The sequence below is a fragment of the Sphaerodactylus townsendi genome, linkage group LG06 (genome assembly GCF_021028975.2).
Source record: "Sphaerodactylus townsendi isolate TG3544 linkage group LG06, MPM_Stown_v2.3, whole genome shotgun sequence".
Lineage (NCBI taxonomy): Eukaryota > Metazoa > Chordata > Lepidosauria > Squamata > Sphaerodactylidae > Sphaerodactylus > Sphaerodactylus townsendi.
The window spans coordinates 75025276-75048261 of NC_059430.1; the positions used below are offsets into that span (position 1 = coordinate 75025276).

The window sequence follows — 22986 nt, forward strand, 5'->3', positions numbered from 1 at the left end:
TGATGTTTTGAGTTCCTGAGGCCTATTATCTGCATTTTGTTAACTGTTTTAATCTGTATATTTGTAATATCTGTAAATTTTATGATTTTAATTCTTTTGGATCTTGCCGGTCAATGACCGTAAATAAACTATGAAACTATAAGGTAGTGTTTTAATTATAGTAGATCGGTTTGATTTGATTCTATTATACTGTTACTATTGTGCTGTTTGCTACCCTGAACCCAGCTTGGCCAGGGTAGGGTGATGAAAAATCTAAAGTAAAGTAAAAGTAAAGTTATAGTGCCTGCCTTGATATAAACTTAAGCAAATCTTTTAAGAAATGATCGTATCATTTTGGAAACGTTACTTACATCATACTTACTTACAAAAGCATCATAGGGTGGAGATCTAGAATCTTTATGGAACAGGCTACTGAAGAAATATGCATTCTTAATCTCTGTAAGTCTTGTAGAACCTACTTTTTTTGGAGTGGGGGTGGTGGCAGGCAAGTGTTCCATAAGGGGGTAAAAACTGTCCTGGTGGGTCCACAAAGATGTTAAATTGGTCTTCTCTTTGAGGAAGCAATAGTTGAATTACTTAATTATTGCTTTCCAATTGGTAAAGGCTCTGATCCCATTTTGCCTATCATAAACAACTGAGTAAGGTCAATTGGGCAGATTCACCATTATACTTACAGAGAATGTGCCTGGTGGGTTACTTCCTTGAAGAGCTACTGGTGTTCAGACAGAAGCAGAGCCAAGACCCAGCAACTCCACCAGTACTGCAGAAGTTACTGGATTCAAACTCATCAGTGGCAGCAATGACCACTTCAGCTTACCAGTTGCCTCCTGCTGCATTAGGGCAACGGTGAGCTTGATGTCCACTGTTGGTACCCGGCAGGGTCTGAGTGGAGAGACCCTTGAGCTTCCAACGTAAAGCACCACAAAGGCCACTGAGCTAGGTTTGTTTCTGGGCTATTTAAATTTCCTAGTATACTTCAGATCTGGAAGAGCTGCTCCCAGCCAGAGCAGACAATATTAGATTAGGTTGACCCATGGTCTGACTCTGGATAGATCCACATTTCCCTTAAGCCAAGAGAGGCTGGAGGGGATTGCAGGCAGTCACTTAAGCACAAACGTACCACAACAAAACATATTGTGACTGCCCTGCAGGCAACAATGGTATATAACAATGACAACAATAAAGAAATCTTCCTCACCTGGCTTCAGTTCTTTTTATCAATTACATCACTATCACATGACTATAATTTACTGCTTGAATTTGTTTAACAGCTTGAGGGTTTTATGTTTGGATTTGTTGAAGCAATACATTCTTGTAGCCACTAGGCTATGCTAGAACATAACTCATATGATCACATACACTTCTAGCCTAGACAATATCACCATGTCAGATGCTTAATGGATACAAAGCAAATTAAGAGATGTTAAAAGTACTTGCTCCCTTTAGGCCAACAACTGATATAACAGGGATACTAACATATCTACCTATATATACTACTGCCTGTCTGAAATATGCATTAAGCTAAATTGCTTGATTTTAAATCACCTTAAACCCAGTATTTGAGATTATCTGTGGTGTGAATGCTGGTCTCCAGGGAATAGCAATCTCATTTACTCTAAACAATTTTTCTGAGTCTTTGGTTCTGGTGGGTTTTCCGGGCTGTGCGGCCGTGGTCTGGTGGATTTTGTTCCTAACGTTTCGCCTGCATCTGTGGCTGGCATCTTCAGAGGTGTATCACAGAGAAAAGTCTGTTTCACGCTGTGTCTTTCTGAGTCTTTCTTTGCTTTAGATCTTCAAACCAAATCACACATGCACATAAGAAAGATGAAAAGTGCCTGCAAAGCAACTTCCCTGCATGATGAAATATGTTTAAAAACTGCCTGGTTTTCACAGTTCAGAATCGGAAGCCTGATATTTTTTTTTGTTAGAAATGGCCTTTTTGCTATTTGCAGGAGGATGCTGAAGAAAGGGCAGAAAAATACTTTAACTGCTATGGGAAAATTCAGTCCTTGATAAGCTGGCTGTATTCCAATCAAGACATGGCTGTAAAAAAGGGAGTTTCAAAAACAACAACACTTTTTTGTGTCCTGAACAGTTGACAGTCAGCCCATACACATGCTACAGCGAATACATCTATAGTCTCTGCTTCAGTCCTTTTCAGACACTACCCTTTTGGCGCTGCTACTTAATATAGTGGGAGAATGTGCTGTGGGTGTCATCTCAGTAGTCACAATTGGCATTTAAAAAAACATTTATATTTTGCAGCTTCAATTTGGATAACTATAAAATGTACACCTAGTCCTCCCCCCCCCCCAATGATGATCATGTGTACCAAAACAATTGGGAAATAAATGTCAGAAATGTTACATCTGAAAGGGACTTTGATTATTCTTGCATATATGGTGAGTGATTCTTATATTGCATTCAATGAATTTGCAGCTGAACATGTGTTTTAAATCCCATATTTATACAGGTACTGTTACCCAGTTTTATTTTTAAAGCGAATACATGCTGGCTCCATCTTACAAACATACATGTATATGTGTGTGTTTGCATATGTAAAGTGTACAGGGCTTTTGGTCATAACAATGGGATTAAATGAGAAAAAAGTGGCAGCCTGCACTTCAATCCTAAGGATATCTGCAAACCAACCACTAGAACATCTTGACAAAGTTTAAAGCTCCTTGCTAGCACAGATTTTATTACTGAGTTTGGCTGACAAAAACCACCTTCTGAATGTTTCAACCAAGAAGATCACAGACCCTGAGAAAAAGGTGCTTAATAATTAGGGGACTGTGAAGTGCAGGCAGAGATGTTTACATTCTAATAGCTTAAAACCACCCTTCTTGCTTGTAGCTCAAGAGAGTACTTTTCATAAATTTTTAAAATTCTACCATAAATTATTTAAACAGTGACCTTTTCATTTTGGTACACGTGGAACTGTTTGTTCCTTTTTGGGCTGAGTTTTAGAGTGATACAGTGTTGTGTTCAACATCCATGCTCTTGGCAAAATCTGAGATTCACTTCAGCCGTGGGATTTTAGAGAGTTTTTCCTCTTCCTTTGAGAATGTGAGATTTTCCTGCTGTATCTCAATCTGAATTTGAACATCCTGTCAGTTTCAAAAGTGGCTCAGTACACTGAAAGGGAAGAGTTGCAAAAGGATGCAATCCTTTAGATCTGGTTAAGGAAATATACTAAGCAAAGCCTCTTCTACTTGCTTTATATAGTAATGCTTAGAAATGTGCAGTGGGAAAGAACTAGGGGTTGCAAACATTTTCATTTGTACACAAAAAGGGGTAGAGAAATCAAAACTAGGCAGTGAGGAAATGGCAATGCCAAAATTCAAGTGGTAAAATCCAGCATGCATTCCCTTTTTCACATCATAGCTCACCTTTGCTGTGTTTTATTCTTAAATGGGTTACTCTATATACACATATAAGGGTTTAAACTTTGAAATACAGTTTGTATTTTTGTGCTGTAATACATTGCAGCCACATTTCGCTTCAAATGTTTTTTTGCTATATGCTCTGGGCACTTAAAAACACTTTCTGTTTTTGCAGAAGAGACACTCACCCACAGTGCTTCATGTGTGGTGGTTTATCCATCCTGACTGCCAGCTTTATCCTCAAATCAGAGTCTTGGCTGTTTTTGGGGACAACCATTTTATGCAGCTCTGGTGACTTCGAGCTGTTGGATGTTGGGTACAATACTACCTGCAAAAGGACAGACAATGAAAAGTTGTTTATCACAGTGACAAATGTTTCTCCAAGTGTACCTGTGATTTTTGATCCAATGCAGAACCTCTGCCCATATCCATTTTTCCAGTTTGAAGGGAGATCAAAGAAAATACACGTAACATAATAAGGTTTTCATTTAATTGCTGTAACAAACACACTTTCAAAACTTCATTTTCTTGCAAAATGTATGCTTGAGGTTAATGAAGGAGCTCAATTTTTCTACCAATAATCTCTCATGCTGAATTCAAAGCTGAAATAGGCATTACATGAACTAACACATGAGAAATTCCTTTTCAGCAGTACAAGCATCTACAGCCTTGTGCTACTCAATACTACACAGCCCATCACTATTTTAACAATACGATTCACAGGAGATAGCAATTGCCAGCAATTACTGAAGATGATAAAAAATATATCATTTCATATTGGCATTATTATTCAATCAGTGCCACTAATGAAAACCAGCTAGGCAATCTTCTGCTTTGTATTATCTTTAATGGGTTTTTATTACTAACGTGTTTTCAAGGAAGTATTCTACTTAGTCTAGATTAGGGATTCACCAAGGGGGTTCCCAAAGGTGGTGGTGCCACCCGCTGGAGGCAGTGGAAACATCAAGAGGTGGTGGTAAAATTTGGGGGGGCAGTAGGGGGTGGTGAGGAATTTTGGGGCAATAGGGGGACAGCGCACATATTCCTGGGCCAGATGGTAGGGAAAAGGTATTGCCTTTCCATTCTGGTGACTGGTGAGTTTTAAAGAAAAAGTAGCAGCATTGTTCCCACTGTGTAGCTGGGGTGGAGGGGGGGGGGGGAGAGTCAAGGCAAAGAGCCTCATTGCTGCTGCTTTACAAGGCAATATTTTGTTAAAAGAAAGCAGCAGAACTGACCTCATTGTGTAGCTGGGGGGCGGGGTGGGGGGCTAAAGCAAACCATCTCTGTGCCCAATTTACAAGGTTCTTTAAAAAAGACCTTCCTGACCACTACCCTGCACTTTGGAACAAAGTCAAGCTTTCCTCTATTGCCTGGCATTGGTTGAGGACAGCTGGACACTTTTTGGGCCAAGGATCAACTGCAAGTTGTTATCTGTGGGGTGTAATGCTCTTGGTGGGGGAGGCAAATGGGGAAAAGCAATCTCACAGATATAAAGGTCTCAAATTGTTTAGGGTTTTAAACATTAGTACTAGAACTTTTGACCTGATTCAGTACTCCACCAAGAGCCAATGAAGCTGACCGGCCACTGGTTGTATGTGAGCCTTCCAGCCACTCATCAACAGATACAGCTGGGTGTCATTACCGTACTGCTGACAACCCAGCCTGCAGCTCTGGACCAACTGAGCTGGAGGGCATATATGCATGATAGGGAAGAGGACTGTTCTCTATGGGATTGCACACCCCTAATCTTACATTTTATCTCCGACCTAGAAAAAGAAGATCATCCATTGGAAAGCTGTCCCCTGTATGCCAGAACTGACAAGACAATGAACCAAGAGATCATAGTTGACCATATCAAAATCTGTTGTCGGGTCTCCAAACCTCATTACAAGTAGCACTGACCCGCCTCAGTTCAGTTGCCTCTGGAGATCATCTGTGAGAGCAACCAAAGCCATCTTCATGCTGTGACCAGTTCAAAGCTGAACTGAAACAGGTCCAGTGTTGATGAATCCTCCAGGAACACCTGGAGTTGCTCTCCCGCTGCTCTCAACTGCCTGAACCAGGAATCATGTAAGTTATACTGGGCAGTAGTTGGCTGAGACCAAAGAATCCAACAGTATTTCTCAAGAGTGGATATATCACTGCCTCTTTCAGCAAAGATCCCTGAATTCAGAGATGAATGTATAATTTCTGCCAGAGAAGCCTACATGCCACCACCACTGGCTTTCACCATACATGACAGACATGGGTCCAAGGGGCAAGTGGTAGGGTTTACTGGTGTTGGATACACAGGTGGCCACTGTGGCAAGGAGTACCTTTTATCAGATTTGACCAGATAGCCTACTGTGTTTTTCCTGGGGCACAAAAAATCTGGACATTGTGTTTATAGCTAATTGAATTATTGTAATGCACACCCTTCTTGGGCTGCCCCTGAATAATAGTTGGAAATTTCAAATGATACAGCATGCTGTAGGGAGGATGTTGACTAGAGTGGGTCATAGAGAACATATCACTCAGACTTGGCCTATCTTCACAGGCTCCAAATTCATTTCCAGCCCCAAATCAAGAAGCCAATGTTATTGCTGCATAGGACTTCAAAGGAATATTGTTATCCCACAGAAAGCTCAGGGCAGCATACATGGGTCTCCAAACCTCAAACAAACCAAGAGAATTTGGAATATTTGTTGATGCCTGCCCAACTCAGGTATCACCATCAAGCTACAGTCTGTTCATCAAGAGTGTGTACCTGTACAACTGCAAGGCATCATTGCTCTCTCCTCTCATAGTCAGCGTGCTGTAATCGCTAGAGTGCCAGACTAAGACTGGGAGACCTGAGTTCTAAGCCACCTTCTGCCATGGAAGCTTGAGGTATTCCCTTGAGTCAGTCACATGCCCTCAGTTTAACCTACCTCATGGTTGTTGTGAGGACAAAATGAAGCAGGGAAAATGTTTTAAGTCCTTCTGAAATCCCCATTGAGGAGAAAAGTGTGGTGTAAATGAAATACAACCAGCATGATTGAATACAGAAATTTTCAGCCTAATACAAGTTAATCATGACACCTCAATGCAGGCCCCCTCTTCTTCAACTGACCTTTATTAGGCATATCAATAGAACAAAATACAGGACAGAGTGGGTGTTAAAACAGGACATAAAACTGGACAAAGCATGTAAGGTTGGTATAGAAGAGGTGGTCAAGCTTCCATCATGTCTCTGACTTGAGCACTTCTAATAAAATGCAGTGGTGTTTCCAGCTATTATTCAGCAGGTGAATAGTCTTTGTATGCTCCAAACAACTTTTTTTATTCCCTAGAGTCGGGACAAGTAGGGAGAGTCTTGGTAACGCATACCTCGGGCAAGAAAACATAATATGCTCAAGGGTCTCAACAGTATCCTGACAATCTGCACATGTTCTATCTTGAAGTGGAATATTCAACTGTCGGCCCTTAAGAACGGCAGAGGGGAATGTGTTACATCTAGCTCGAGTAATGATCAATCTCTGCCTGGGCTCTGACAGTTGGGATAGATATTTAGTTGTGAAGCAAATTTCAGGATAGATTCCAAAGTGCAAGAGCGAGCAAGATGTCCTGGCTGCACTCAACAGCAACTGGTATTCCAGGTCCAGTAGCCTTCTTTTTAGGGATAGCCAAATTTTGTTTGCAGATTGCATAAAAAAGGTTTCTAAGGAGAGACCTAAAGAGGTTATTTTGGCTTCTATACATTTTCACCATTTGGAGGACTGCTGTTCAGAGAGGGCTAAATGGGTGAGGCTTTCGGCCTCAGTATTAAAGCAAAGATGAGACTAGAATTTTAAAGTAGTCATCCACACTTTGGTTTCCAACAAGTGTTGTCCTGATTCGAGACACAGAACAGCATATGGAACACAGCGGGGTACCCCAAAAATCTTGTAAAGAAATTTGGATTGGACTCTCTCTACAGATTTATCCCAAGCTCCAATCCCAAGGGAACCTCTGTAAAGGAGTTGAAGACTTTTGCATTGAAGACTTTTAAGGCCGCAGGTATGAATTCACGTCCTTTAGAGAAAAAGAACCACACAACTGCATCAACAGAATTCTGACATCCCCTGATTGCTGCCTCTCTATGGTTTGCCCAATCTGCTCTAAGGTGGAAGTGAATCCCCAGGTATTTAAATATCTTAACTTGTTCCAGGCCAAAGCCATTTAGAAGCCAAGTGCTGGGATTAGGCCTACTTGAAATAACCATTACTTTTGATTCGGCTTCATTAAATTTAGTTAATATTCATTAAATTTAGTTAAAAGATGTTTTAGACTAACCTTAGATCTTGATAGCAGAACCACGTCATCTGCATAAAGCAGAATTGGTAACTGGGTGTTGCCCAATCTGGGACAGTGCAAGAGTACTTCTTTGAGAGTGGGTGCTAAATAATTTAAAAACAAACTGAATAGAACAGGGGCCAAAACACATCCCTGTTTAACACTTTTTGCAAGTGGTATTTTAGGAGTCAGCAAGCCGGTGGGCGTACACTTAATCTGCAGGTGGTGTTACTGTAAAGGGACTTAATAAGCAGGAGGAGTCCAGCGTTCACTATCATGCTCTCCTTCTAATTGGAGATTCTGATGCTTCAAGTGGATATTATTCTAAACCAATGCTCACTTTTTCTGCACATTTGCAGAGCATGTAGTTTAATTTCAGCCTGAACAAAACCTGTGCACCAATTCTTACTGTTTAGTGTAAAGATGTAAAGGTTTCCAGACTGCATGAACAATGTCAATGAACAATTCCACGTTAACTCTTCTTTCTTCTGACAGCACGCAGCACAACCCAGTCCTCGCTGCTCTGCCAGTGCACAGATTTTGTTCCTGACCAGAGATCATAATTAAGGCACTGACATGTGGAAATCCATGTAACCTCCACCCCCCCACCCGACCCTTCACTGTAGCTTCATGGGACTTCATTATAAACCAGATGTAAACCAATAAGGATTTGATTATTCATTTTATAATAAAATAACTTTAAAAACATAAAGGTAGTCCCATATGCAGGCACCCATCATTACTGACCCATGGTGTGATGTTACATCAAAATATTTACTATGGGGTGGTTTAGGGGATGGTTTGCTATTCCCCAGTCATCAACACTTTTCCCGCAGCAAGCTCGGTATTCAACCTTGGAAGGATGGAAGCCTGGCCAACCTTGAGTTAGCTATCTGAAACCAACTTCTCTGGGATCAAACTCAGGTTATGAGCAGCAGATAGATACAGATAACATTTAATGGCATAATACAAAGATTTAAAATAAAATACAAAAATTAAAAGACAAAGTACAAAATAAAATTAAGACTGTTTGTTTATGACAGTGCATAAAACAAACTGTTTGCTCTAGAGCATCCCTGGATTAATTGTTCAGCAGATGAACAGTCTTCTGCTGGTCTGTCCAGCACATATGAGCAATAAGAGTGAGAGTAAGTAACTTTACACATTTACATTTCCTTCGTATTGCAAAGAAAACACAAGGGATGCTGCAAACATTAACAATATAACAATAGATGACATTGTCACCGATTGCAGCACTTGGTATTTAAGCTTTCTTTAACCATACATCCCTCCAGCTGCACAAATCATAGGTTGACAGTTACTAATAAATAACAAATTAACTTAGCATGGTACCAGTTACCAAGACCTCTGAACAACTGAACAACAGGGCTCTTAAAACTCTAACCACCTGCCCTTCTATGCTTGGAGTTCAGCAGCAGTCCACAGAGTTGTGTGCTTCTTTCCCTTCCCCTCACAGATAAAAGACACCAGCTGATCTGGAGGATCCCTTAATTATTTTAATGAATGGTCTCCCTTCCTCAAAATATTGACTCTTCATTCAGTATCCCATTGAGCTCTTACATCAATGGTTTTCTGTGAGAAGGCAAAGTAAGGAAGAATTGTAACAGTAGTTTGTTCTTTATCAAGCACAACTTTCCTCTTGACCTGTACTTGCTTGAGCAGATTCAGTAGTTTGATTCTGAATAAAAAATCAGAATGTTACCAAGGTTTATGTTTACGTGGAGATTATAATTTCAGACTCTTTGAGATGAATGTCATTATCTTGTGCTAAATCAGATATCCAATAAGACCCTAAAACAGATTAGAAAGGGGTCACATCAGAAGATTTCTTGAAAAAATTCATATAGATGGAGAAAGTTGTGGTGGAAGATGAGCAGTGTACTTCAGATAGTAAATGGATACATCATACACTCTGGTTATAGTCTCAGATAGGTATCCACAACCGAAATCAGAAGTATTGAAATTAAAATAGGAGTCCAGTAACACTTCAAAGCTGCGGCAATCATTTTGTGGCTGGCTCTGCCTTCTGCAGCAGCCATTTTGTGACGGACATTTTATGTCTATGCCCACAAACATTGAAGCAAATAATCCGCTGTCAGAATTCCAAATGTTTCTGCAAGCTCAACAATGTTGGAAACCCCAGAAATAGATTCTTTCTAAACATTTCCCAAAGTAAGTGCCACCAAGCTATTTCAAGATTTTTATAAGCAGCAGCAGTATAAGCCACAAAACTGCCTCTAAAAAAACTAAGTATTATTGACTGCTGTAGGATTTTGCAAACATCTCAAAGAACAATCTCCCCCCTTAATTAAATATTCAGTAGAAAAAGACTAAATTATCTTTATATTCAAATAGCATCTGCATTCAAACACCACCTGCTGCTCTCTCATTGTATTCACTTGTGTGTTAAGAACTTCAATGGCTGTCACTTTGAATTAGTAGTCTTGAATATCCAGATATACAAAAGGACAGAACAGGCCAAAATAAGTGAGATGCTCTCTGATGTTAAACATTCAGATTCCAAAGTTATTCTTCACCCCCAAGAAATATCCTTTTCAAAATGACTGCATACTTAAATCATTCCCTACCTCTCAGCCACCAGACTCTGCTCAATTATGTTTCCATTATGTGAGAGTAAACTGGAACAATTACAATACCAAAGCCACAACAGTTTATGCTGGTATTAAAATTATGTTGTTTATTAATAGAATGAATACTATGAACACAGCTCCCTTTGCCATACAGTTCAGATTTTCAAACTGAAATTTTGCACTCTCTTAATGAATTATTACATGTTTATGGTTGCTATAGAATTATTGTTCCAAGTATTATAGGTCATATCTAAAAATAAAATATTGCTTTTTCTGTGGAGCATCTCTCTCTTTCCACATCGAAAGACTCTCATTGTGTCGTCTTAAAAGGAAAAAAAATATTCTTAGCAATAAACAAGCAGAAACATTACCAATGCCAGAGGATTTTATGCTGGCATAAAACTTGTCCAGCCTCACCTTTCACAATCTTCTGAGAACATAAAGAAAGGATGTGAGAAAACATGAATGCCTCCACGATCTACTGTGGACATTGTTAAAAATGCAGATGATCATGTAACATGCACCAAAAATGGGGAGTTTACATTACAACGGATCCAGCAACACAGAAGCAAATCATCTGCTGTTCCCCTCTCTGGTGCTATAATATACAACATAAGGACTTTAGACATATCTCATCCTTACGGAAATCTATCAACACTGAAGTAAAGGAAAGCACAACAATCTCATCATCAGCTCTTCAAAGGAGGAATATGAGGACTGTTTCTGGCCCCCTGTATGAAGAAGTTGTCTATACGTGTTGAACTGATTCCTGTTACCTGAAGGATGGTAACTTAGTAAATTTCTTGTTTAAGTGATGACAGCTGAGAATGGTAGTCAACAGTTAACTTTTCTGGTTCATACAACTTTGCTAACAATTTCCATTATATTTCTTTAAAAGTGACTAACCCCAAACTGTCTCCATCTGAAAGACTGTGTTAATAGAATGAATTTTTAAAATCCTTATGACAAGAATAGGTGCACCTGTTGGGGGCAATTCTGGCTCTGTTCTGATTTAAGCCCTGGTCACAGAGCAGACCTGAAGCTATCTTTGTGTCACTGTAGCCAACCTAAGGCCTGTAGCAGTGCGGAGGGTGAGAGAGATGGTCTTTCTCCCAGAATGCTGCACTGTAAGACCTGGCATAACAGTGCCCTGAAACATAGGAGTCTGTGTCAGAAACTCCATATTGGGACTGTGTCTGGCAAGAATGCCTCAAAGATTCCCCCCCGCCCCCACACACACCTTTATGCTTGGCTCAGAAATAACATTTGAATATGGAAAACAGCACTCCCTGGGCGAAGCCAGTTCTCTTTTGTCCATATTTGTTAAACCTTTGTTAAACCTTTCCTGTGATTCATCTCCTTGTGACCATCTTATATTGTAATGGCCATTAGGGGTCATTACTTGTTTTGTCCAACAGCCAGCAAAACCCATCAAAGATAATGGGTCAGTCGTCAGCTCAATGGTCTGATACTCAAGACCATCAACTCACCTGAAACAGCAGGAAGAATCCTTTGTTCAAGGATTTCCTTGACCCCAAGACAGGCTTTTCCCTATAAAAAGCATGTCTCAGATCCCAGTCAGTTTTTCAATATTCATGCCACCATGGTGGTCAGCAATACTGTTCCATCCGTGCAGATCATCCAGAGCCTAGCCATTAGGTCTCTGCTTCCTGGACATCCACAAGACTGGTAATATAATCTTTGATATCCCATCCCTTCTCTCTATATATCCAAAACCTGTCTTTCACCTCTAAATTATATCCTAGGAACCCTTGAATGCATGTATTTTTACCCCAGTAACTGACTGAGTGGGAATTTATTTTATTCCATTTGTTATTTTCCCAATAAAAACCATTGAAAAAGAAATCTGTTTTCTCTTCTGGTTTCTTATGGTGAGCTGAAGCCCACATACATAGGCTATCTGTCTGTCTGTCTGTCTGTCTGTCTGTCTGTCTGTCTGTCTGTCTGTCTGTCTGTCTGTCTGTCTGTCTGTCTGTCTGTCTGTCTGTCTGGCAATCAAGTTACACAACGCTCCCCAAGCGACACTAAGCGACCTTGTGCTCTATAGCTAATTTTCCCAACCAAAAAGGGTCATTGCGTCCCACCATTTTGGGTAACATCCCCCTTTCTCAGCTCTCACGAGTGGGCCAGAACTGGAATGTGGGTATGAAGGATGCTTTTCAGTTCCTTGAAATGACAACTGATCCCTAAAAGGGGCCCTAGCAAGTCTGTGAGAATCCCAGAGATAAGAAGAAAAAAGACAGCAGGGCCTCGGCTCTGTTATCTTTAAGTGCCAACAATCAGATCAGATCAGGAATCCCCAATATGGTACCCTTGGTACCCACTGACATTTTTCTTGGCATTTTTCTTGGCAACTACCAAGGGTTTTTAGAACAAGGGTAGGCCCAGGTGAAGCTTTTGCCCAGTGGGGCTTTTCATTTGCCACTGGAGATCTGACGGACTGTGCAGACTGAAAAAGGCTTCTGCCTGAAATGTTGAAGAATTACTATTAGAGTTATGCATAATTTTGCTCTCTGACATTCTGTGGCTGTTTCCTCAAGCCATTTTGTTGTTGAGTCCATCACTCTGTGTTGTGGCCATAATCCTGGCTCAAAAAAACAAGGGGAAAAAACGAAAAAGAAGAGCCCCTGCCCCAGGGGCAGGAATAAACACAGAAGGATTCTGGGAGGGAGACCACCCTAGAAACACTCTTCAAGGTAGAATTTCCCCTCTACTGAATAATTTAGGGTAGTCACAATAGATGGCTGGAAAAGCCAGAGTTATACATAAAGGTAATATCTCAGAATTTGCCCAAGCTTTAAAAGATGCACCCTTTAGAATGATTAAGAAATATATATATATAAGCTCAGAACCATATACTTTTAATAAACCAGACATTGTGATATAATTTAACATAGCAGAGTTAAAAGTAATCAAAAGCCCATGTTCTAATTATAACGAAGTATACAATTTTAAAAGGAAGCATGATAAAACTGGACTCTGCCTTTCCTACTTGTATTGGCACTCACTTTCCAAGCCGAAGTGCAAAATTCTAAAGATTTACCCAGAATAACTAGAAGAAAAATTTCATGGACAATAAAAGGCATTATTCAGTCAGTAAGAGGGTTCTTCACTGTGCCCATGGACCCAAGTGTTCCAGACCAGCCTCCACTCAACCAACATCACTGCTGATATGGAGAGACGAGGGCGAACTCTTTACAGGCAACTTCTGAGTGTAGGCAGAGGAGGATGTGAGGTGAGAGGTTTGTTCCAAATGAGGAACCTTGCAGTCAGGGAAGGAGAATATTCTTTATCCTCCTATTAAACCTATTCTGAGGGCAGGAAAGTACACCAAAAGTGTGTAGCTTGGAACATGTAGGGGGGAGAGGGCAGAGGGGATGAGGTCTCAAGCACTGTGAGGAAGAAAAAGCAACATTGTTCGGTGATGGGAAGTAAAAGTCTTTCATTAGATAACTTGTCATTAGGGGTTATTTGGCTCAAAGTAACAGAAATGAGTTTTGATTGCTGCAAAAGAAATTTTCAGATACGAAGCCATCCACTAATGCAAGTCAGATTTACAACAGCTAAGATTACATTATTAAATCATTATGTGAACACAATGTTCTGACCAGGAATATCACTGAGTCATTCTCCCTTCTCCAGATTATTGTCTGGAATGCAAAATAAACCAGACAACTCAGTGAAGGAAAGTAAAAAAAAATTCTTAAATTGCACAGCCCCAAACCATGCTCCTTCTGGAGTTCTGAAACATCCCTGTCCACAAAGCCTCCTTCATTCATTTAAAGGAAGGAGTAATCTTTTCTTGTGGGTGTCCCATTCTGTACCCGGCAAGCTGGACATGAGGTTTAAGGGTCACAAGCAAGAACAAGCACAGCAGGATATTAAAGGCAAGGCCGGAACTGTAGAATAAGGTCTCCAGTTTGATGGGAAGATCTCTCACCAGTGCTCTAATAGCAGGCTCCCAGTCAGGCCTCAGGGTGATAAAAGGTTGTACTCAGAGACAGTTCACCAGAACTGGCTTTCTCTAGCCATGTCACCTGATGTCTGTCAATAAAGGCTTCTGATTCAAAAATCCAGAGTCTGACAACCAGGGCTTGACAACTGGCAAGGAATTTGTCAGTTTTGGAGGCAAAGAGAGATGTGCCCTCGAAAGGAGGATCCTCCACTTTAGCCCATATCTCAATGATTAGTATAGTGTTACGAAGCCAAGCATGGCACCTGATGGTCACGAAAGTAGCCAGGGAACGAGCAGAGGCCTCAGCTGCATGCTTCCTCCATTTCTCTCCTGCTTAGAGAGGCATATAGCCTTGGCTTAAGAGGCTATCTCAGCACAGGCATCATCAGATAGGGAATGTAAGTGTGGGAAAATGGTCTCCCACAGGTGAAGTTGATATCCACCCATGATGGTTTGGTGGTTGGCAATTCTAAAGTTAAGAGCAGAAGAGGAATAAGCCTTCCTACCCAAGGAGTCAATTCTGTGGCTTTCCTTATCTGGTCGTGTGGAATTTTGTCCCAGCCGATGTCTGGTCTAAATATTCTTGGATATGATTGAGGGTGGGGGGTGATGAAATGAAAGTGCAGGAGTCTGACTTGATCCTGTAAAGATGCTCAACCTTTCAAGAGGTGGCAGGAGTGGAAGAGGGTTTAAGCCATATAGGCGATGTGAGGTCTGAAAAACGCCCTAGATTAGGGAGGTGATAACACCAGGAGATTCTGAAAACCGTCTACTCAGGATCTTGTCCTTAGGTCTGGTGTCAGAAGTGGCAATATCAATGTCCAGTGCCCTGTTCACTGTAGAGTATCAAGTCTTCACAAGGTAAAACAGGATCAGGATCACCCGGGACATTATCAAGAGAGGTGCTAACAAGGCTCTCTGAGCAGGGGAAGTCCTCAACTTCTCTGTCCCCTGCTACAGACTCAGCTGTAGAGGGAGGACCAAGCAAGAATGGAAACACACTCTGAATGCCCGAAAAGTCTCTAGGTGGAGCTGGGGTTGAAGGCTTGGGCATCACAGAGGTAGCCCATGGTTGAAAGAGAATATACCAGGGAAGAACCTGCAGCCAAGGGGCTTGTTGTCCCATTGGTTGGGAAAGTGGGGTTGGCAGAACAGGCAACACCCCAGAATCCGAATCCGGTAGTAAAGAAATGTTGTTCTTGCAGGAATGAATGCTCTGGAGTAGGAAGCGGAAGCTCAGCTAATGGATCCCTATGTTTCTTGGAACCTTTAGCATTTCTTCTTAGCAACTGGTTCCACAGTACAGGATGGAAAGGAGCACTTAGATGAGGATGCAGTTGGCCTGCTGGAACAGAGGAAGGATCTGATAGAACTGAGCAGGCTGATTAGTTCAGATCAGGAGGTGGAATTGATGAGGCCCTCAGAGGTGGTGCTGAGCGGGAGGAAAAAGCACCGGAGGTAATGGAACTGTCCATGGGGGTGCCCATGGATAAAGTCTTCTCCCGAAGTGCCACTTTAAGACAGAACACTCAATCTGAGTGAGAATTAGGGGCAAATGCCTGGCAAATCCGGCAAGCCTGGACATTGTGTGCCTCTCCCATGCAAAGTCATGTTCATCGCTCTGTGTCATCTTGGTAAAACACTGGGTGCACTTCTTGAACAGTGGTTTGGATGCCATGGCAAGTGAACACCATCCAGTGAATAATTAGAGCAGGAGAGCAAAAGCCACCTCAAAAGAGTACACTGGGCCAGCAAAAGCTGCCACAGGAAGGTGAACTCAGCAAAAAAAGGGGAAAAATGCAGAGCTCCAAAATAGACGTCTCTGCCAAATGGCGACAAAAAAACAAACTGAGGGAGAGGGGGCGCCCCCCCCCCCCAAGCCACGTGAGAATCTGAGCAGGAAAAACCTGTCACATCATGGTCTGGAGAGGAGGGCAGCCCCTCCTGTTGCTAGGGGCTTGAAGAAAGCTCTGCCAAATAGCAGGCCTGTGTGCAGGTAAAGTCCCAATGTGAAGCTGCACTGAAGACCAAAGATGAAGCAGAGATTCTGCTTGATAGGCAGAAAGTCCCAGGTTGAATCCTTGGCATCTTCAGTTAAATGGCTTAGGTGGCAGGTAGTGTTAAAAAAACAACAACCCTCTACCTGAAGACCTGGAGAACCTTTGCCAGGCTGAGTAGATATTATTGAGGGTGATGGACCAATGGTCTGATTCAGTCTAAGGGAAGTTCTTGTGTCTTGTGTTATGTGACTTTCCAGAATACACTGTGATTTTTAAATTGGGTTTTTATGTTTGCATGTATTAAAGTTTATGTACTTTGAGCACCATAAGAAAAAAAGGCAGCAAATAAATACAGAAGCCTCACATAGCAGGGAGTCTTCTAGATGCAGGCTGGGCTAGGACAGGAGTGCCATCACCATAAAAGAGGTAAAGAATGTCTGTGTCTTACAGGCATATTACCTAGCCCAGTATCCTTTATCACACAATGGCCAACACACAACAAACAGGGCACAGAGACAAAGGCCTCCCTCTGATGTTGCCTCTAAGGCACAGGTATTCAGATGTTTGCTGTCTCTGAATATGGAGGTTTTGTCTGGTGAAGATGGTTATTTGCTATTGAACTGCTGCATCTAGCTGCTGTCAGATTTCTGCAACTGAATGAATCACACAGGCCTTCATTTTCAAAACATTCTAGCCACAGTTCATTAGGAATCTCTCCTCTGTAGTAAAATCAACAGGAGTTACACCACAGTTCATTGGTGCGATAGCTAATTTCCATGGTTCTCAAAAAGAAGATGCTTTTGTGGGTCCTTCCTTCCACCAGCAAATTAAACTAATGACAAATTTAGTACTCACTCTCCCTAGTTCCTTATCTTCAAGTGCAAGGACTCCAGTGCTCTCTGTAAAAAGTTTAACTTTGATGACGGGGCGAGGATGTGTTGTAGTGAAATCCCCTTGAGTTCCCCACCTGAAACAAAGAAATGACAAAATTCAAAATCCAAACTAATTACAAACAATTACTGACATAGTGGTTGCCTATGGACTAAGCCCTTGTAAATAGATGTAACATTTTAACCTCCCAACAGAGAACACACTTCCGTCTGAAAATTCAGATTCCAGAGTGAAACAGCTTTAATGATTTGCTTATCTTAGTTCGTAATTAAAAATTGCCTAATCTGACAGATAGCATAATGAAAAATACTACATTCATGCAGTATGCAGCATCAACAGATGGTCATACAAATTCATGTTTGTTCAGCTCATATTATTCCACTAAAATAAACTGAAGACGTTAGGATTAATGATATCACATGGAATATGTTTTTCCCCTTCCAAACATCTTATTTAATTGACTAGCGCAAGATATAAGCAACTTTTCACCCAATTGTTGTTTGGTTTCTTATGCTCTGATAGATGTACCAGTTTCAACCTCCACATATGTAAATTTGTCAGTGACTGCAGAGAGACCACAAAATATTACTTAGCTATGGTTATCTATGCTGTCACACAAACCACCTTTTTTGTCAATTGCTAGAGTCCTGGTCCTGTCATGGGTGGGTGGGTGGGGGGAATTGAAAGGAGAGCTGAAAGATGCTCATGTCACATATATACCGTGTTTCCCCGAAAATAAGACACTGTCTTTTATTAATTTTTGCTGCCAAAGATGTGCTATGTCTGATTTTCAGGAGATGTCTTATTTTTCTGCTCCACAGCTGCATGCTCTGGTGTTCTGTTCGACGGGCATGCTTCCAGACAAAAACTTTGCTACGTTTTACTTTCGGGGGATGCTTTATATTTAGCACTTCAGCAAAACCTCTACTACGTCTTATTTTCAGGGAATGTCTTATTTTCGGGGAAACAGGGTATGTGTTGTACACATGGTGAGTACCAGTTTCTAGGCTGCAGCTCTAAAATCTTCAGGAGTAAAAAAAGATTCTACCTGAATAAATGTACACTTTACTTTTGCCATATACTTTTTGGAAGTTTTATTTTACTGGCTGCAATATCATGATTCTATCACTAGACAAACTCTGTTATAGTAACTAAATATCCCAACAGGGTTCTGGTGGCCCAGAGTGAATTTTAAAGTGAACAGAATTTTTTTCTTATCTGTTCCTTTTGCTTCAGCAATTTAAAGGCTCCGCTGCCTGTTGACAAGAAAAAACACACACTGAGAATTTGAATCGGCTTAACAGCTGTGCTCTGAAGCTCTACCTGCAGAAAGATTTCTTCTCCTCCCCTTTCTTTTGAATTGCAAAAATTATGGCCCAACACATCAGCCTAGAAAAGTGTGTGAGGATAATTTCAATACCTGGCTTTAGAGACCAAGACATCAGCTCAAGTAGGAAAAAGCAAACATATCTATCTGCTTTGGCTCCCATTATAGGAAATATGGTGATCTCAGCAGACTTACTGGCTTGACACACTTGCTGTTTTACAATAATTTTGCTCTATTTCTTTGGGTCTTGAAAATGACAGAATAAATTTAATAATTAATATCCTGGCAAATTCTCCACTGATGCACATAAAAGGAGAGGACACTGTTAAAAACATGTTTGAAGCGTTGAAAAAGTCTATTGGCAGTAGGATGATCATAGTTAAATCAGTGCTTTCAGAGAGCTCTCAGAGAGCTTTTCTCTACAAAGCTTTAGGAGAGTGGGAATGTGGAACCCATATAGAAATGTTATTACATAAGAACATAAGAACTAGCCTGCTGGATCAGACCAGAGTCCATCTAGTCCAGCACTCTGCTACTCGCAGTAGCCCACCAGGTGCCTTTGGGAGCTCATGTGCAGGATGTGAAAGCAATGGCCTTCTGCTGCTGCTGCTCCTGAGCACCTGGTCTGCTAAGGCATTTGCAATCTGAGATCAAGGAGGACCAAGATTGGTAGCCATAGATTGACTTCTCCTCCATAAACCTGTCCAAGCCCTTTTAAAAGCTATCCAGGCTAGTGGCCATCACCACCTCCTGTGGCAGCATGTTCCAAACACCGATCACATGTTGCGTGAAGAAGGGTTTCCTTTTACTAGTCCTAATTCTTCCCCCCACCATTTCCAATGAATGCCCCCTGGTTGTAGTATTGTGAGAAAGAGAAAAATTTCTCTTTGTTGACATTTTCTACCCCATGCATAATTTAATGGACTTCAATCATATCCCCCCTCAGCCGCCTCCTCTCCAAACTAAAGAGTCCCAAACGCTGCAGCCTCTCCTCATAAGGAAGGTGCTCCAATCCTTCAATCATCCTCGTTGCCCTTCTCTGCACTTTTTCTATCTCTTCGATATCTTTTTTGAGATGTGGCGACCAGAACTGAACACAGTACTCCACGGCTTTATATAAGGGCATGACAATCCTTGCAGTTTTATTATCAACTCCTTTCCTAATTATCCCCAGCATAGAGTTTGCCTTTTTCACAGCTGCCATGCATTGAGTTGACATTCCCATGGAACTATCAACTAAGACACCCAAATCCCTTTGCTGGTCTGTGACTGATAGCACTGACCCTGGTTTGGATTTTTTACCCCTTTGTGCATCACTTTGAATTTTGCTACATTGAACTGTATTTGCCATTTCTTAGCCCACTCACCTAATTTATCAAGGTCTGCTTGGAGCTCTTCGCAATCCTTTGTGGTTCTCACCACCCTACATAATTTGGTATCATCTGCAAACTTGGCCATTACGCTACCCACCCCTACTTCCAGGTCATTTATGAATAAGTTAAAGAGCACTGGTCCCAAAACGGATCCTTGGGGGACACCACTCCCGACATCTCTTTATTGTGAGAACTTCCCATTTATACCCACCCTTTGTTTCCTGCTCCTCAACCAGTTTTTAATCCATAGGACTTCCCCTCTGATTCCTTGATTGCTCAGTTTTCTCAACAGTCTCTGGTGAGGAACTTTGTCAAAAGCCTTTTGGAAATCCAAGTAGACAATGTCCACTGGTTCCCCCTTATCCACATGCATTGAGTTGACACCCTCAAAGAACTCTAGGACGTTTGTAAGGCAGGACTTGCCTCTGCAAAAGCCATGCTGACTCTTCCTCAGCAGGTCTTGCTTTTCTACATGTTTAATAATTTTATCTTTAGTGATAGATTCTACTAATTTACCAGGAACAGATGTCAAACTGACTGGTCTGTAATTTCCTGGGTCCCCCCTAGATCTTTTCTTAAAGATTGGTGTGACATTGGCCATCTTTCAGTCTTTAGGGATGGAGCCTGATTTCAGGGATAAGTTGCATATTAAAGTGAGAACATCAGCAATTTCATGCTTGAGCTCTTTAAGAACTCTTGGATGAATGCAATCTGGGCCAGGGGATTTGGTAGCATTTAGTTTATCAATGGCTGCCAGAACTTCTTCCTTGTCTACCACTATCTTCGCTAGTTCCTCGGATTCACCTCCTAAGAAGCTTGGTTCAGGTGCAGGAATTTTCCTCACCTCCTCTTGGGTGAAGACAGATGCAAAGAATTCATTCAGCTTCTCTGCAATCTCTCTGTCATCTTTTAGCACACCTTTTGTTCCTTCATCATCTAATGGGCCTACCGCTTCCCTAGCTGGCTTCCTGCTTTTGATGTACTTGAAGAACTGTTTGTTGCTGGTCTTGATGTCCGCAGCCATCTAATTGATAAAGTGGTTACCAGTAATTACTGACTGAAAAGATAGCTGTATTTCTAAGTTCATTATCTGAGTCATACTCTCAATTTATTTCAATCTTTATCAAAAAGGTTCTAAATTCCAGTATGTTCTGGGATTGATAAGAGCTGAACATCTTATTTGATTTCAACAGGATTTTAAAATGCACAAAACCAAGTCACAGATCACAGCCCAAAAGCACTATTTGCTGGAAACCCTAGATGAGACATAGGAAATTCCACCACACATATTCTCATCTCTTAAAGTTGTCCTAACCAGCAGATGCAGGGACCCCAATCTTCATGAGAAAGAAAGCACTGGGCAACCCTTTGTTGACCTGTAGAATCTTCTCAACATAAATTGGAGCAAACAGAACCACTGCAAGGTTGATTTCGGTTACAAAAAGGATACGAGATGGAAATAGCTAATCATCCATCTGCAAATCATTAGAAGGACAGTATATAAGCCCTTACAAGGGAAGAGTGTGATCACTAAAAGTCAACATGCGTTTCTCAAAACCAAATCATGCCATACTAATCTCATCTTTTTGTTGATAAAGTGACACGCTTGGTAGATGAAGGGAATGTTGTTGATGTAGTATACCTAGATTATAAACTGCTGATAAGGTGCCCCATGACATTCTTGCAAAAAAGCTAGTAAAATATGGACTGGACAATTTACTGTTAGATGGATTGGCAATTGGTTGACTGACCGAACCCAAAGAGAGCACATCAATGGCTCATCTTCATCCTGGAGAGAAGTGACTAGTGGGGTGCCACAGGGTTCTGTCCTGGGCTCAGTGCAACTCAATATTTTTATCAATGACTTGGATGATGAAATAGAGAGCATGCTAATCAAATTTGCAGATGATACCAAATGAGGAGTAGTAGCTAACAGGAAAGAGTCAGGATTCAAGAATGATCTGGAAAGATTAGAGAGATGGGCCAACCTAACAAAATGAACATCAACATACATAAATGTAAGATACTCCACTTAGACAGAAAAAATGAAATGCACACATATGGGATGGATGACTCCTGGCTTGACAACAGTACATGTGAAAGGAATCTAGGAGATTTAGTAGATCACAAGCTGAACATGAGTCAGCAGTGTGATGTGGCAGCCAAGGAAGCCAATGCAGTTCTGGGACACATCAATAGGAGTATAGTGTTTAGATCAACAGACGTAATAGTACTTCTCTATTCTACATTGGTTATATGTCACCTGGAATACTGTGTTCAGTTTTGCTCACTGCAATTCAAGAAGGATATTGACAAGCTAGAAGGGGTCCAGAGGAGAGTGACCAAAAAGGTCGCCCAGCAGGTATGTAGGACTGGGGAAACAAATCTGGTTCACCAGATAAGAGTCTGCCATTCATGTGGAGGAGTGGGGAATCAAACCTGGTTCTCCAGAGATTTATTATAAAATGATGCATAGATAATATCTCTACAATTAGAAAAAATTTATAAAGTGATTTTATTATTAGAGAAAATTATTATAAAATGATGTGCAGATGGTATCTGATGCCAAAAAAACCTGGCAAAATATATAAAGATATATCCAATAGATGTTGGTAATGCCAAAAACATGAGGGATTCTTTTTTTTCATATGTGATGGTTATGTACAGAGGCCAAAACCTTTGAGGACATAATACTTAAAGAAATGCAAAAGATATTGAAAATAACAATGGTGAAACAAACCTGGAGTTTTTTAATTGGGAATATTGGGAGAGGATATCCCAAATCAATTTTCATGCATCTGTTTACTGCTGCAAGGACATTATATGTGCAGAAATGGAGAGATAATAAAATACCAACAAAGGAAGACTGGACATTGAAAGTATCATAAACAGTAAAATTAACAATTTAATTAAGAGACAGTAATACAGAGAAGTTTGTAGAAAACTGGAAACCTTTTACAAATTATCTATTGAGAAAATATGGTAATAGAGAAATAACTGCAGGATTTGAGAGCTAAAAGAAACAGCAGAATAAATTGTTTCATTTTAAATATAAGCACGGACCTAGAATGGATTAGAATTCAACAATGAGATAGTGGGAAGTCATTATATGGTTTTTATGGCGTTTA

The 22986-nt window shown here is 41.0% G+C and overlaps 1 protein-coding gene across 1 annotated transcript in view; it reads right to left on the bottom strand.

Moving 5' to 3' along the window:
- The window catches only part of CADPS2 (calcium dependent secretion activator 2), a gene marked incomplete at its 5' end in the record, with an annotated part of 402437 nt that overhangs the window by 193417 nt on the left and 186034 nt on the right, over positions 1 to 22986 (bottom strand). Inside the window, 2 exon segments of the mRNA XM_048501584.1 lie at positions 3537 to 3714; positions 17123 to 17234. Coding sequence (XP_048357541.1) covers positions 3537 to 3714; positions 17123 to 17234 — 290 coding nt within the window.